Here is a 17,202-nt window from a genome sequence, read left to right as displayed (position 1 = left end):
ATATATATTATGACAGAAGCTGGATGAGGGACATTTTAGAAGTGTGCATTTAGTAGAAAAAAAGATTGGACTGGATCAATGTTTTGTAACTTTTAATCTTAAAAAATCTGTTTATACAAGTAATACTTGTATACATTCTTATGGTATGAAAATCAAACAACACAGATAAAGTAAAAGTCTTCCTTGACTACATGCCAAGTCCTTCAGTCCCTTTACGAGAGAGAAACTACTGCTTCCAGTTTTGTGTATCCTTTCAGTCTTTTCTCTAAAGATAAACCTGGATAATACTCTTTTGTGGGTTTTTAAAAATATAAATAGTTTTGTACTGTGTGTATTGTACAACTTGTTTTTAATAAAATGCCTTGGAGATTTTTCCATGTCAGTAAATGAGGAGGTTAAGAGAATTCTGTAGAGGTTAAAAGAATCGGCTCTGGAGCCAGAACACCTGTGTGGAGAGCTCTGCTTGGCCACCTATCAGCTCTTCAGCCTCAGCGTAGTACCCAACTGCTCTGTACCCAGGTTCCTTGCCTATAAAGTGGTGTAACTGCTGTGGAAAACAGTATGACAATTCTTCAAAAGTCAAACCCAGAATTACCATATAACCCCAAAATTTCCCTCCTAAGTTAGAATCCTCATGTGGTTTTCTCTTAGGACTTTCAAAATACAAATTATTGCTGTTATTCTAAGTTATAATAACTTGAATTATTTGGACAGGATTTTAAGTATTAAAATAAATGACCTTAGTTTTCCATAATTTGGAGTGCTTTTGAAATGTTTGCATAGAATTATCTAACTTTATGGAGGTTTCAGTGTGAGAAGAGACAGAAAAACAGAATTATAGCAAACTATAATAATTAATGGTTATACATTTGACTCTGAGTTGTTAAAAGGTTGCTATAGTCAGTATGATTTTTTAAAATATTTTTATTTATTTATTTGACAGACAGAGATCACAAGTAGAGAGTGAGTGGGGGGGAAGCAGGTTCCCTGCTGAGCAGAGAGCCTGATGTGGGGCTCGATCCCAGGACCCTGGGATCATGACCTGAGCCGAAGGCAGAGGCTTTTACCCACTGAGCCACTCAGATGCCCAAAAGATATTATTTATTTATTAGGAAGAGGGAGAGAGTGAGAGAGAGAGAGGAGTGTGTGTGGCAGGCAGAGGGAGAAGCAGGCTTCCCACTGAGCAAGGAGCACAATTCAGGAATTGATCCCAGGACTCTGGGATCATGACCTGAGCCGAAGGCAGATACTTAACCGACTGAGCCACCCAGTTATCTCAGATAAGTTGTTTTTAGATACCTGACCACAAACCTAAATTTGCCATTTAATCTGTTAGCCTCCATTAATACTTTGGTAAGTACAAATTTTGCTATTTTGTAGGAGGCAATTTGAGTGTGATGACTCTCTCTCTTAATGGAAGAGCAAAGAAGAAAGTCTTTCTCTCTTGCAGTAGTCCCACATAGCTGCTGGTCTTTCTCATCTTAGTCATCTTGATATCTCTGAATCTCTGCTTTAATTATTTGAAAAAGCAAACAAAAAATCAGCCCTAATGATGCAGTGCTGGTACCCTTCCTAGAGTTGTCGTTCAAATAAATACATGCCTTTTGGTTCTGAGCTTTTTTTAAAGATTTATTTATATATTTTAGAGTGTCTGGGGGAGGGACAGAGGGAGAAAATTTCAAGTAGACCCCCTCCCAAGCGTGGAGCCTTATGCGGGGCTCGATCCCATCACCCATGAGACCTCGACCTGATCCGAAACCAAGAAGCAGTCACTCAACTGACTTTGCCACCCAGGCGCCCCAGGGTCTGAACTTTTTTTATAGCAACACATGAACCTCTGGTTAAGGTTCTCTTGGCACTTCATGCATTGAAAGGTCACTCCTGGTTGGTGGTGTATGAGTATAGAGTCCACTGTGTTTGCAGTTATGACTGCTTTGAAAATGTGCTTGGTCAAATAGTGTTTGTAAGAAGCTTTAGAAGGATCCCACCAGTTCATTCTACAGCTACCGATAGAAATCCTAGAACTAAATTGCAAAGATTATGAAATCTTCTTTAAATACTTCAAAGAGAAGCACAGTGAAGATAAGGGAATCCTGGCAAGGTTTGTTGCAGCTGTCAGATCCCGAAAAATTAGGAATCAAATTTTGACACTTGTAATTGAATCATCCACCCTTCTCAGTGAGCCCAGGCAAACCTGTGATATTTTTAGAACCTCTCAAATCATATTACACTCTTTAGAGTTCATAGCAGGACCCGAGGCCCCTAAAATTTCCCAAGAGATGGAACAAAACAGAATCAAATAAATTTGGCTCAATTCACTGTCATAGAAGCAGTGTATTATGCATGCAATCTAGGTAATGTCACAGTTGCAACCCCAAATTTAAAAACTTTTCATAGCAAAACGTTTTTGACAGTTAAATGCTTGGACAGCAGTTGAAAAATCCATTATCTCTAATATAGTAACAGCTTTGCGGTGGTAATTTGATTTATAATAGAAGCACAGAGACCTTGGATGGTATGATTAACTGTGTTTCACAGATGGATGTTCCTATGCCACAAGTTTCATTTAAGACAGATTTCTACCAGCATATATCATATTGCTTATTATAGACTTTTGCAAAAGAATAAGGAATTAACTACCTACTACCATTTATAGGTAATTATATTGCTTACGCTTGGATTGGTAAAATTTTCTAATTTAATTTTAAATTTTTTAAAAATATCTACATACTTGAGAGAGTGCAGGTGAGCACAGAGGGGAGGGGCAGAGGCAGAGGAAGGAGAGAATCTCAAGCAGGTTCACCCTGAGTGTAGAGCCCAGTAGGGGGCTTGATCTTTGGACCCTGAGATCAGGACCTGAACCAAAATCAAGAGTCAGATGCTTAACCAACTGAGCCACCCAGGTGCCCTCAAATTTTCTGACTTAAAGTTAAAAGCCTAATACAGCTTGCAAAATATTAGAGTAGTATTTGTATGCGTGTCTATGTTGGCACTAGTTATGATGGGTCATTTGAAAAGACTATCATTTTAACAAAAAACAAAGGTTGCTTTGAAACTTTTTTTTTTTTTTTTTTTTTGCCTTAGAACAAATATCTTAGGCCAGAATTCAGGGAATCCAAATGATTTATTGGAGCATAACATGAAAAGACAGCCTCTTTGGGTTTTCAAGTCTAAATTCAAACAGAATAGAAGACACTGACAAATGGGTGAAAAAAATCGTGGTCATTGGACATATTCATGCTACTCTTGGACAGTTGGTGTTATCTTATGTGACACCTGACTCTCTTGGGCCTTTTTCTGTAGTTTTCCATGCTTAAAAAATCATTTGATGAAGTAACTGACAAAAATGTGATTTAATTAAGAAATGGAAAATAGCATGCATATTGGACTAACAGGATTTGAGGATATAAATTCTCACGCTAGTGCAGTTTTTCCAACTTGCTGAAATTTGGTAGGTTGTACTGATTTCTCTCTGAGTTTCCTTCCCTGTAAAATGGAAATAGTGCTTTTGTCAAAAGAACAGATTTTTGTAGTTCTTGACAATATAAAGTATTTATTTTATGGTTGCTTTGTAAGGTCCTCACAGCTAGTTACTGTGGGAAGAGTTTTCATGCCAGATACTGAGGTGGAAAATTTGCAGCAGGAGCAAAGAGATGCTTATTTCCGCATAAATATCCAGAATGATGCCTGGAATCTAATAATGCTTTTGAGTTCCAGATAAGCTTGAAAAGCATTTGTAAATGGTTACATACTTAAGGAAATAAGCTGCTTGTCCATTTAAAAAGCTAGCCCAGATTTAGATCATTACTAGTAAAGGTTCTAAAAGATATTAAATGGATAAAAAGAGAAAGAACATCTGGCAAATTCCATTTTGATCACAAAGAAATCTGTAAAATTAGCCCTGAAGCTAGAAGCTAGCTCTATAAAGCTTTAATCTTATTGCTCTCAGCATTTAAAGTGATGGCTGTTCTTTCATAAATGTCAGACTTAGGTTACAAATGTATATTGGTCCAAATGATTAGTAATAGTTGCTATAATGGACCTTGCTGCACAGTGGCAAGCTTTGTAGTTCACTGTAATGACAAATTTGCTTTATTAACCTGCTATAGTGCACTATAGAAAGCTTTTCCTTGATGTTCCAAGAATTTGTTGTTTATTGCCTATGCCAGAGTTCCTTTAAAAATTATTTTTAGGGATATGAACATTGGGGAGGGTATGTGCTATGGTGAGTGCTGTGAATATGGTGAGTGCTGTGAAGTGTGTAAACCTGGCAATTCACAGACCTGTACCCCTGGGGATAAAAATACATTATATGTTTATTTAAAATTAATAATAAATTTAAAAATTAATTTTAAAATTTATTTTTAAAATTATTTAAAAAATAAGTCCCCCAAAATTCACTCATAACTCTTTATCTGCCCTATACAACAGCTATTTTTATTTCTTAATTCTCTCCCAGTCTTGACATGCATATATATATGCATATATAAATATATCTTATATTTACATATATTTATATCTGTTCATATATAAATATATGTTATATTTACATATATTTGTATATGTGTTATATTTACATATATTTATATATGTTATATTTACATATATTTATATATATATAAAATTTTAGTTGTACTGAGAGTATATCGATTTGTAATTGCTTGCAGTAGTAATTATTCTATTTTACTTCTCAGGAGCATCCATCACACCTAGATTTTTACTTTTCTGCTTAGTCTAATTACTTGACATTGCTTTCTTTACTATTTAGAAGAAGCAGTAATCATCTCTTATTTTCTAGGTACTCCCTTCACTATATTCAAACAGAATGACAGACATTATTAATCACTATTCATTATTCGATTTTTATAGAATTTTAGTATATTTTATAGATTTTATTTCAAAACTACCAGTTTTATTTTAGACAAATAATCATTCATTTTTTAATGGTAACATTATATGGTTTGATCTTCAGAGGTTCTAAAAGCTCTTTACGTTGTAATAAATTATCTTGAAGAATTAACTACTATAGGGGCACCTGGGTGGCTCAGTGGGTTAAGCCTCTGCCTTCTGCTCAGGTCATGATCTCAGGGTCCTGGGATCGAGCCCCGCATCGGGCTCTCTGCTCAGCAGGGAGCCTGCTTCCTCCTCTCTCTCTCTGCCTGCCTCTCTGCCTACTTGTGATCTCTCTCTCTCTGTCAAATGAATAAATAAAATCTTAAAAAAAAATTGGCTACTATAGGGTGGCAATTATGGTTCTTAATAAGTAGATGTTTAGGTCAAGAATTTGCTTTATTTTATTAAACCATTGTGGCATAATTAATTATAATGATAGCTCCTTTTTATTGAATGCTACACTAGGCATTGTGTTAATTGCCTTACATATATTTTCATATCACTCTAAGATAAGTATTGTTACCTCCTTTTTTTAAAATTTCAGTTGAATTGGTTATATAAAGATAAAACAGTAATTGCCTAAGGTCTCCTTAAGTGGTGGAGCCAGGATTTGAAATTACATTTCTCTGACTCCATGATCTTAACACCTCTCTGAACTGCTTCTGTGACCTTGTTGTACTACTCCTAAGATGTTAATGATTAAGTTCTAAATGAAATTATTTGTGACTTTTTGCTCATATAAATTGTCATAACATGAAATTATGAGTAAATTTAATTTTTAATACTCAAAGTCTATTCAAAATAAAATCTATCAGTTGTTAGGTTTTTCTTGGTGATGGGCTCTCTTTGAAGTTGGTTGTATTTTTAATTTAATTACACTTTTTTTAGATTGATACAAATATGTAGTTTAAAAAGTAAAACAGTACTACAAAGCTTATAATGAAAATAATGATCCCCTTTCACATTCCCAAGTCATGTTTCCTTGAGGCAATCACTTTTAATGCCTTTGTTTGTTTCTTGTAGTATTTACTTCTGCATTTCTAAATAACATGTTTGCACTGAAACTTAATTTTTTTTTTATTTTGGATATACTACCACAGGAAATGAGGATTTAGCCCTACACTTTCCATTACCTGTCTGCCTCCATACCCATCCTTCCATTCGTTAGAGCTTCCCAATGTAACTTCAATTTTTGGTTAAATCAGTACTTTTTATATTCATTATGATAATTGTAGAAATATAGTTTACAGCTGAGCCACATAGTATACTATAATTACATATCCTTTCTCGTACACTTTAAAAAAAATTATTACTGGGGCACCTGGGTGGCTCAGTGGGTTAAAGCCTCTGCCTTCGGCTCAGGTCATGATCTCAGGGTCCTGGGATCGAGCCCCACGTCGGGCTATCTTCTTGGTGGGAAGCCTGCCTCCTCCTCTCTGTCTCTCTCTCTCTCTGCCTACTTGTGATCTCTATCTGTCAAATAAATAAATAAAATCTTTTAAAAAAAATTAATACTGGCCTCACTGTTTTGTTTTTGTTTGGTTAGTTTTTTCATGTATGCATCACCCTCTCAGCTCCAGACCTTCTGACAGAACTGTACAATTTATCTTAACATGGCATATGCTCAAACACAGTAATCTATTAATTATATTTTATAAGCCTTAGGTGTAGTCTTTGAAGTCCCTCTCATACTTCTGTTCCAGTCAGAAGATTTATATCTAGACTTATTGTGAACTGTAGGCTTGCTGTAAACTGTAATCTAGGGCTTCATATTTCATCATCCTGGAAATTTCTTTTAACCATTTTCCTGTTTTAGATCCCTTGATTTCCACATCTCCCAAGTCTTCTATTTCTTTGTTTATTTCCTGGTTGTAATAGAGAATGGACCTGAAAAAGAGAGATTTGGAAGGTACATTTTTGAGAATCTTGCTTGGGTAAAACTGTCTTAATTCCATCTTGTCTTTTCTCCATTTCATACATGATTGGTAGTTTGACCGAGTGATAAATTCTGGTTGAAAATCTTTTTCCCTGAGAATTTTGAAGACATTGTTCTATAGTCTTCCAAGTATTCAGTGTTGCTGTCTGAGGCTGTTTTAATTTCTAGTCCTTCAATGCAACCTTTTGTTGTTATTATTGTTATTTTACCTCTTCTTAAAACTTCTGGGATTCTCTCTTTACCTCTGATTTTCTTTTTCTTTTTTTTTTTTAATTCTTTCTCATTGTTCTTTATTCTTTCTCATATACACAGATACAAAATAGGAAAGACATGCAATTTTTTTGGCAAGTAGTTGGTTCGTTTTGAATGAGAAATATGAAATAAAACCCAAACCTCTTGTGACCGTGGCCCAGTTGCCTGGCCCTGACTGCTGGCCCCTCCTTTCCTTCCCTTCTGCCCCTGACAGTAAAGCCCCCTTTTGTTTTGTTTTGTTTTGTTTCTTTCAATTTAATTTAATTTTCCAGTGTTCTAATATTCATTGTTTATGCACCACACCCAGTCCTCCATGCAATACATGCCCTCCTTAATACCCACCACCAGGCTCACCCAACCCCTCCAAAACCCTGTTTGTTTCTCAGAATCCACAGTCTCTCATAGTTCTTACCTCTGATTTTCTAAATTTTTAAGGTTATGGGCTTAAATAATCTTTTCGTCTTTCATTGAGCTGGGAATTCTATTGGTCCTTTCAGTTTAGAATCTTATTTTATATCCTTCAGTTCTGGAAAATTTTTCTTGTATTATTTCTACTCTTTAAAAAAATTCTAAGCTGGGTAGCTTAGTTGGTGGGTGTCTGCCTTCGGTTCAGATCATGATCCCAGGGTCCTGGGATTGAGCCCTGAGTTTGGCTTTCTGCTCATCGGGGAGTCTGCTTCTGCCTCTCCCTCTGCCTGCCACTTCCCCAGCTTTTACACTCTCTCTTTTTCTCTGTCAAATAAATAAATAAAATCTTTTTAAAAAAAACTCTGTTCTTCTGGAACTCGTTGGTTAGATTTGGGACCCTCTATATGGATTATTTAATGTATATTTACTTTTCAAAATGGTTAATTTTTAAGTTCATAAATCCTCCACTCCCAGTGGTATACAGATGTTCCACTTCCTCCATATCTTTACCAACACTTAGTATTGAAGGACTTCTTTTTGCCGATTGGCTGGATGTTAAAATAGTATTTTACTGTGGTTTTAATTTGTATTACTGGTTACAAATGAGGCTGAGCATCTTTTAATATGCTTATTGGCCATCTTGGATTTCTCTTCAGCAAAGTGACTATTCAAGTATTTTATCCATTTTTCTTTCTTTTTTTTTTTAAGATTTTATTTATTATTTATTTGACAGGAGAGATCACAAGTAGGCAGAGAGAGAGAGAGAAAGTGGAAGCAGGCTCCCCGCTAAGCAGAGAGCCCGATGTGGGGTTCGATCCCAGGACCCTGGGACTATGACCCGAGCCGAAGGCAGAGGCTTTAACCCACTGAGCCACCCAGGAGCCCCTCTTTCTTTTTTTTTTTATATCCATTTTTCTATTGGATTATTTGCCTTTCATTTATTGATTTATGGGTTTAATTTATGTATTTTGGATATAAATCCTTTATTGGTCTAATATGTTACAAATATGCTCTTTTTTTCATCTTGTGATTTATATTCCTGATCTCTTAATATTTATTTTGATGAACAAAAGTTCTTGATTTTAGCTAAGTTAAGTTTATTGATTATCTATTTTCAGTGGTGCTTTTTGTGTTTTCTTTAAGAAATCCTTTCCTATCTCAAAGGTATGGTGATATTTTCTTATATTCTAAAAGATATTTAGTTTTGTCTTTCACATTTAAGTCTGCAATTCAGTTGGAATTGATTTTTATATGTTATGAAGTAAGGGGTCCGTTAGTTGAAATTGTATTCTTTTCCATCAGATTAGCCAAAGCAGCAGTCTACATCAACAAAATCCCTTTGAGAGCTTTAATAATTCTAAAAATACATAAAGTGTTCCTGAGACCAAATAGTTTGAGAATCCCTGTTATAGAGCCACAGGAGAAATTAAAAACTCCAATAAAAAAATGGGCCAGAGATAGACAAATCGTTTTTAAAAATTTCCGCAGATAAATAATGAACATGACAAAAAAGTGCATTTCCTTAATAAAGAAATGCAAATAAAAAGTAAAATACTATTTTAATTATCAAGTTGACAATTATTAAAAGCACTATAAATAGCCTTTGAAGGACAATTTGACAAAATATATCAAAACCTTATTTCCTTCTGAACATTTCTTGAAGTATGTCCTATAGAAATTGCTAAAAATGTTTCTGGGAGCGCTTTGAGTGGCTCATTCATTAAGCATCTGCCTTTTGCTTGGTCCTGGGATCAAGCCCCACGTCAGGCTCCCTGTTTGGCGGGAAACCTGCTTCTCCCTCTCCCACTCCCCCTGTTTGTGTGCCCTCTCTCACTGCCTCTCTTTGTGTGTCAAATAAATAAATAAATCTTTTTTTTTAAATACGTTTCTGATGTTTTAGCTTCAATATATTCATCTTTTTTTAATAACTTGAAAATTCAGAAATAATCTAAAATCCAAATGATTGTGAGAAGAAACTTCCAGTGGAGGAAAAACATTTGATAATGTGTTTTCTTTCCTCTAATTCTTCTGGAGTAGTGGATTCCTTAGAGTACTTTGATGGCCGCCTATTGTTTAAATGTATATAACCATCATTAATCTGGCCGAAACTACCCTTCCCTTAGGTAGTTTGTCCTGTGAATGTCAAATAGTAACCAATTATCACAGAGCATATTGAGTAATTGGTGGGTTTGTTCTTCCACCAAAAATATTTATAGCTTTTAGCTTTTAAAAATAATTCTGGAGCACAGCAAGATAAAAAAGGGAAAAATTGGCCTAGATAATACTGAAGATAGCAGATGAACAGGGTTGATTTCACTTTGGGCACTTTGCCCAGGACACTTTTAATAGAACATATAGTTACTCTAGGGATCCTGAGTCTGTGGTTATGTCAGGCTTACACATTTATTCTTTAAAAGGAAAAATTGCAGGTTATTGGACTCTAGGTACATTGGTATGACTTAAATTTTTAAACTATTCCTATAATCCAGCAACTGATAATTTGCTCTGTGTGGGCTGGATTTCTTACTATTAAAATTAGGTTAATCATGGGTAGAAAAATATTTTGAACCTCCTTCTATGAAAACACAGTGGCTTCTTCTTTTCTTTCAAAGTTTAAGTCAAGTTTTAAAAGATATTTAAACTAGGAATTAGATGGTTATTTTTATGTGAAGAATTTTTAATCTTACTATTGTTGAGGACTTTGTACTGAAAAATCAATCAAGTCTGTAAGGAAAAAAATCTCCGGGGCGCCTGGGTGGTTCAGTGGGTTAAAGCCTCTGCCTTTGGCTCAGGTCATGATCCTAGGGTCCTGGGATCGAGCCCCGCATCGGGCTCTCTGCTCAGCAAGGAGCCTGCTTCCTCCTCTCTCTCTGCCTGCCTCTCTGCCTCCTTGGAGGGAAAAAAAAAATCTCCTACTAAATTTTAGAAATGCTGTGCTCCATATTTTACTTCCTTACAATTTAGAATTATTGGCCTTATGGTTAGCCTTAAAAATTAGAAGGAAAAATAGCAACATGGTAGTAGAACTTGTACTGGAATAGTGGCTTTGAGTGAATTTTTCCTGTTTTCCAAAATTTCAGGTATATGGTAGTTACCTTACTATTATTATTTAGAGGGGGAGGGACAGAGGGTTAGTGAGAGAGAAAATCTTTTTTTTTTTTTTTAAGATTTTGTTTATTTATTTGACACAGAAAGAGAGGGAACACAAGCGGGGGGAGTGGAAGGGGGCAAAGCAGGCTTCCCACTGAGCAGGGAGCCCGACGTGAGGCTCAATTCCAGGACCCTGGGATCATGACTAGAGCTGAAGGCAGATGCTGAATGACTGAGCCACCCAGGCACCACTGAGAGAGAAAATCTTAAGCTGTCTCCACGCCCAGCACAGAGCCTGTCATGGCGCTTGAACCCATGACCCTGAGATCATGAACTAAGCTAAAATCAGGAGTTGGACACTTAACCTTTTGAACCATCCAGACTCCCCTCCAAGGTATTTCTTTGAGCATCTTAGCCTTTTTTTTTTTTTAGATTTGTTTTTTTTATTTATTTGACAGAGAGATCATAAGTAGGCAGAGAGGCAGGTAGAGAGAGAGGCAGAAGCAGGCTCCCTGCTGAGCAGAGAGCCCGATGCGGGGTTCGATCCCAGGACCCTGGGATCATGACCTGAGCCGAAGGCAGAGGCTTCAACCCACTGAGCCACCCAGGCACCACACATCTTAGCCTTTTTATTTTTATTTATTTATTTATTTTTCCAGGTTTTATTTGTTTATTTGACAGAGAGAGATCACAAGTAGGCAGAGAGGCAGGCAGAGAGACAGAGGAGGAAGCAGGCTCCCCACTGAGCAGAGAGCCTGATGCGGGACTCGATCCCAGGACCCTGAGATCATGACCTGAGCCGAAGGCAGAGGCTTAACCCACTGAGCCACCCAGGTGCCCCCATCTTAGCCTTTTTAATACTCAATCCTTTTAAAGGCTAACTTGAAAAGAGTTCTAGGGGCGCCTGGGTGGCTCAGTGGGTTAAGCCTCTGCCCTTGGCTCAGGTCATGATCCCAGGGTCCTGGGATCGAGCCCCGCATTGGGCTTTCTGCTCTGCAGGGAGCCTGCTTTCTCCTCTCTCTGCCTGCCTCTCTGCCTGCTTGTGATCTCTGTCTGTCAAATAAATAAATAAAATCTTTAAAAAAAAAAAAAAGAGTTCTAAATAATTTTATAAATAATAAAAGTAATGGGGTGTCTGGGTGGCTTAGTTCATTAAGCATCTGACGATTTTGTCTCAGGTCATGATTTTGGGGTCATGAGATCAAGCCCCACATCAGGTTCCATGCTCAGCACAGAGTCTGTTTGAGACTCTTTCTCCCTCTCCCTCCTTCTTTTATCCTTCCCCTGCTCACACTTTCTCTCTCTAAAATAAATAAATAAAATCTTTAAAAAATAAAAATTTCCAAAAAATTACCTTGTATTAGGTAAAATGGAAACTTACTTTGTTTTGAAGTAATGGGCTTAAAAATAATAGGCCAGGGGAGCCTGAGTGGCTCAGTGGGTTAAAAGCCTCTGCCTTCGGCTCAGGTCATGATCTCAGGGTCCTGGGATCGAGCTCTCTGCTCAGCAGGAAGCCTGCTTCCCTCTCTCTCTCTCTCTCTCTCTCTCTCTGTCTGCCTCTCTGCCTGTCAAATAAATAAATAAAATCTTTTAAAAATAATAGGCCAAATCCTTACTTGGAAATTTTCTTTATAATGTAGTTAATAAAAGGAAAAGCAGGAAGAAAAATTATTTTATGTAGTTTTAAAAATCTAAAAATTACTAGTACAATGGTACATAAGAGGAAGGTTTTTTTTTTTTTTTTTTTTTTAAAGTATTATGTTCTGTTTCAGAAATACCATAAAATTTCTCACATTGGCTTCTGGCATTTGCTGCTTCTATCAAGCAATACTTTTAATGAGCCAGGATCTTTACACCTTCTGTTCCCTCTACCTGGAATGCTATTCTTTGCCTCTCCCTCCTTCCTCCAGCACACTCTTACTTCTTCAGTCTTGGCTTCTACGTAATTATTTTGAGAAGCTTGTCATAATCCACCTCCTCTAAATCCCAAAACCCACCTTTCCTGTCTTCCTCCCAACTCAAGTTAAACTCCTATTCTTTATTCTCAGGACCATTTTACTTCTTCATAATGTTCACCATGATTGTAAACATCAGTTCAGTGTTTGTTTTTGCCGCTATTTCCTTAAGCTTGGTGAGGGCAGGACTTCTGAGTATCTTGTTTAGAGTTGTATTTTCTGTGTCTGGCACAGTGCCTAGTACATAATAATTAGTAAGCACTGTTTATCGAATGAATACCTTTGATTCCTATTCATTTTATATGCTTTTCCAGACTATAGTTGGTGTTGGTTAATAGTGGGGTCTTTCCATTAAAGTAGTTATAACTTGTTTTTTTAAAGATTTTATTTATTTATTTGACTGACAAAGATCACAAGTAGGCAGAGAGGCAGGCAGAGAGAGAGGAAGGGAAGCAGACTCCCTGCTGAGCAGAGAGCCCAATGCGGGAATCAATCCCAGGACCCTGAGATCATGACCTGAGCCGAAGGCAGAGGCCTTAACCCACTGAGCCACCCAGGCGCCCCTAGAGTAGTTATAACTTTATATCATTAGTGGGTAAATAGCTGAATTAAGCAACTGTAAGTTCACACTAATTTAGAATATTCTTAGCTTTTTAAGGTTTGGGATGAGTTTCATCCCAATGTCTCAGATGCTTGTTAGTGTATATAGTCACAGTACATTTCTTAAATGATAACTAATAGCTACAAGTGTTAACTGTTCTGGTTGGCTGTACTACTCTCAGGAGATGCAGTGCTACCAAAATAGTACAATATGTAAAAGATATCACGATAAGATCGCAGCCAGAGTTGGTTTCCTACTTTTTCTTTTTCTCTTCCTCCTTCTCCTCCTCCTCCTCCTCCTCCTTTAACCTTTTTACTTTCATAGGGTTGAGTTTCTGCTTTTTTAAATCCTTATTTGTAAAGCCCAAAACAAATAGCTTTTAAGTTAGGATTTACAATATTTAGATGGGTCCAAAAATTTAAATCTACACAAAATATTTTAATTGAGCAGTTAGTCTTTCCAAGAGTTCTAATGAAACTAAGTTGTTATTATATACTTGTGATACCCATGTTGGACAGGAAAATTTTTCTTATACATTGAGGTTCTATATATTTGGCAATGACTTTTCTATTCATGAGGTTATATGTTGTATTCTTTACAGTTCAAACGATACGTCAGTAAACTTCGAAGCAAGAGTACAGTGTTCAAAAAGAAGCATCAAATAATAGCTGAATTTAAAGCTGAATTCGGTCTCTTGCAGAGGACGGAGGAACTTCTTAAACAACGTCATGAAAATATTCAACATCAACTGGTAATACAGTATTATCTTGTGGTGCTAGAAATATAAATGCCAAAGGGTTTATGGGTTACAGGTGTATATGGAGGTCATTGTTTTTACTGAAAACACCATAAAATTATTAATGTTCTCTGATTAATTCCAGAGATATCATATAAGCTTATGTATTTATTTAATTATTTTAAAGATTTTATTTTAGAGAGAGAGAGTGCGCACCTGCATGGGCAGGGGTGGGGCAGAGGGAGAGTGCGAGAATCTCAAGCAGACTCTGTACTGAGCACAGAACCTGATGTGGGGCTTGATCTCATGACCCTGAGACCATGACCTGAGCCGAAACCAAGAGTCAGATGCTTAATGAAGTAAGCCACACAGCTGCACCCTGATTCGTGCAGTTAGCTGTAAACACTAACTTTTTCATGTGTGCTGACTTTGGGGTAATTGATAGAAGTTGAATTCCAAGTAGATTTTTCTTTGGTTAGCTAATTAATATGAGAAAAATTATCATACCAAGAGAGTGACTATAAAATATTTTTATCATGGCCTGCTGGGCAGAAATTTCTAAGCAGCTATTTCCGTGGAGTTCTGAAAAGAATTATCTAGGAAAGGTACCATATGGAAGATTGCCTGCAGGCTTATTCCTTATGTATTTGTGCCTTAGTTGTCAGGAAAGAGTTAAGCCCAGAATAGTCCCTCTGACAGCAAAATCTCATCGTGGACATCATCAGTTCCTTAGAATTTTCTTGAATTGAATTTTTGTTCCTTTCACCCACGGGGAAATTATTTCATCAGCATGCTGGTTTACCAGCTATCATCAGTATGGTGGATATGAATGAAGTTTCAACCAGTCATGGTTAAGCTGGCAATATAAACTTTCTGTCTCATGCTGTTGAATATTGTTTGCTTCTAGGGAAGTTAAGATAGAAAATTCACTGTGCATAATGATACTACTTTCAAAATTGATAGGTTGTAATTGTGTTCTTGTTCACCTCAAAAACATTTTCCAGTTTCCATTACAATTTCTTTGATCTGTGGATTATTGCTTAAAACCAAGTGTTGCTTAAAACCAAACATTTTCTAGTTACCTTTCAGTTACTGACTTCTACCTTATTTCCACTGTGACCAGAGAACATTCTGTGTAATTTTAGTCATTTGAAATTTGTTGAGTATTGTATTATGGTCCAGCAAATGGTCTATTCTGGTGATTGTTCCAGCACAGTTGAGAAGAATGTATATTCTGCAGTTTTGGGGAATGGTGTTCTCTGTATGTCAGTTCAGTTGAGTGTGTTAACCATGATTTCAAATCTTCCATATTCCCATTGATATTTTTGTTTGCTTGTTCTGTTAGTTATTGAGAGAGATGTGTTAATTCTATAATTATGATTATTGCTTTCTTTCTTTTTTTAGTTCCATCAGTTTTTTCTTTACGTTTTTTCTTAAGCTGGGTTCCCTAGAAGCAAAGCCTAAGAGGGGAATACCTTGTACAAGTGATTTATTGAGGGAAGAAGTGCCTTCAGAAGAAGGGGAATGAGGGAAGCAGATAGGGCAGCAGAAAAGAGCAAACAAGGACATAGTCCTGACTAGACAGTATCATTTTTATTCTGTGAAGAACTTTGGAGCTCAAATTGCAGTGTGAAGTTGATTCCATCTTGAGGCAAAGGGGCTGGCCGTTTTACTCCTATATCAGTCAGTCAGTGCTGTGGCAGGGTGTAACCTCCTAGCGAGGGCATCTTCTGTAGAAGGGAGCAACTGTGAACCTTGAGCTCTTAAGGCCAGGTTGCAGATGAGGTCTGAACGGGGCACCAACGACAACCGTTACAATCCACCCCTTGCAATGCCGGGATCTACCTGTTTCTCATGTTAAATTGACTCCATTTAAGTATAGCTTCTACAGGATTCTGGTTGATCGCAATTTCTAGGAAAATTTGTAGGAGGAGAGTTAACAGGTCAAAGGAAAACTCTCGTTGCTACATTTGGTCCCAAGGACATACTAATACTCAACATCTTCTTCCTTTACCATCCATTCTAGATTTCCCTCATGTTTGACTAGCACCTTCACTGGTCTAAATGACTATCTTGGTGGGATGACCCAGTCCCTCATCTTTAAGAGATGTAAGTCTCTAGGAACCATGATCTTAGCAGGCTGCAGTTGCTGTATTACTTACTCATTTACTGCTAAAACTGGGAATGGGAGTACCAAGATATGCCCTAATGGATCCCCTGAGTGTCAAACATATTCCTATTTGCCCTTATTTATAGCAGCATTTGTATAACATAATGATGTCCTGTCAATATAATAACTTTTTTCTTTGCCTACTAGTCTACAGGCATGAGGACCCCAGACAACAAGATGGTCGTCAGAGCATTAAGTTTAAAGGCCTTTTATTTTTTTAATTTATTTTTTTTTAAGATTTTATTTATTTATCAGAGAGAGGGGGGGGCAGAGAGCAAGCACAGGCAGACAGAATGGCAAGCAGAGGCAGAGGGAGAAGCAGGCTCCCTGCTGAGCAAGGAGCCTGATGTGGGACTTGATCCCAGGGCGCTGGGATCATGACCTGAGCTGAAGGCAGCTGCTTAACCAACTGAGCCACCCAGGCGTCCCAGTTTAAAGGCCTTTTAATGTGCCTCCTGGTAAAAGCATGCCTGCTCTGAAAACCAGAAGATCTACACCTCCAGAGCCTAAAGGTGTCTGGAAGGGAAACATAATTCCTTAAGTGGATAAGTGGACACCCTAGTGAGTGGTTACTCTCATACCTTCATTGCATAGTTCCAAGACCCATGTATTCGTTCTATTGGCAACACAGCACTAAATGGTAGACATTGGTTTAAAATGTATACTCCATCCATCCTGAAGAGTAGAACTCATCCTCAGAGGCCGTCAGCTCTAAGCTGTACCTTAGTTGTATCTTCACAAGGCCCTTCTACCAAACTCTCATGGTATTAGCTTCCTGGATGGTGTGATATGTGGTGCAGTGACTGAATCCAGTGATCACGTGTCCACCACCATATCTCCTATGCCATAAAGTAATCCTATGGTCTGAGTGATATTTATACAGAATTCCACATCAGTAGACCAGATACTCTTGAGCCCTTGGATAGTGATGCTGGCTGAAGCACTGGGGGCAAGAAAAGGAAATACTTACCCAGAATACAGGTCAGTCCAGGTCAGGATGAAATGTTCCCCTTTTCAAGGCATAAGATTGGTTTCTGCAAGGTATGATTCTATATCTAGAGCTCAAGATTGATCTCTCTCTTGTTGCCAGGTCATACATTTGTCATTGCGAGTAGCTAGACGGGCACTGGCGAGAGAGAGCCCATGCTGTTTGGCCCTTGC

The 17,202-nt window shown here is 37.4% G+C and overlaps 1 protein-coding gene across 8 annotated transcripts in view; it reads left to right on the top strand.

The window, feature by feature from the left end:
• Window positions 1-17,202, top strand: part of IFT81 (intraflagellar transport 81) — a 192,450-nt gene that overhangs the window by 142,878 nt on the left and 32,370 nt on the right. For all 8 annotated transcript variants that reach the window (XM_082698408.1, XM_082698410.1, XM_082698409.1 and 5 more), the window contains one exon: window positions 13,737-13,886. In XM_082698408.1, coding sequence (XP_082554534.1) covers window positions 13,737-13,886 — 150 coding nt within the window. The remainder of the gene's footprint in view (window positions 1-13,736; window positions 13,887-17,202) is intronic.

The sequence above is a fragment of the Mustela nivalis genome (assembly GCF_964662115.1).
Source record: "Mustela nivalis genome assembly, chromosome: 14".
In the NCBI taxonomy this organism is placed as follows: Eukaryota; Metazoa; Chordata; class Mammalia; order Carnivora; family Mustelidae; genus Mustela; species Mustela nivalis.
This window is presented reverse-complemented; position numbering and strand designations above follow the sequence as displayed.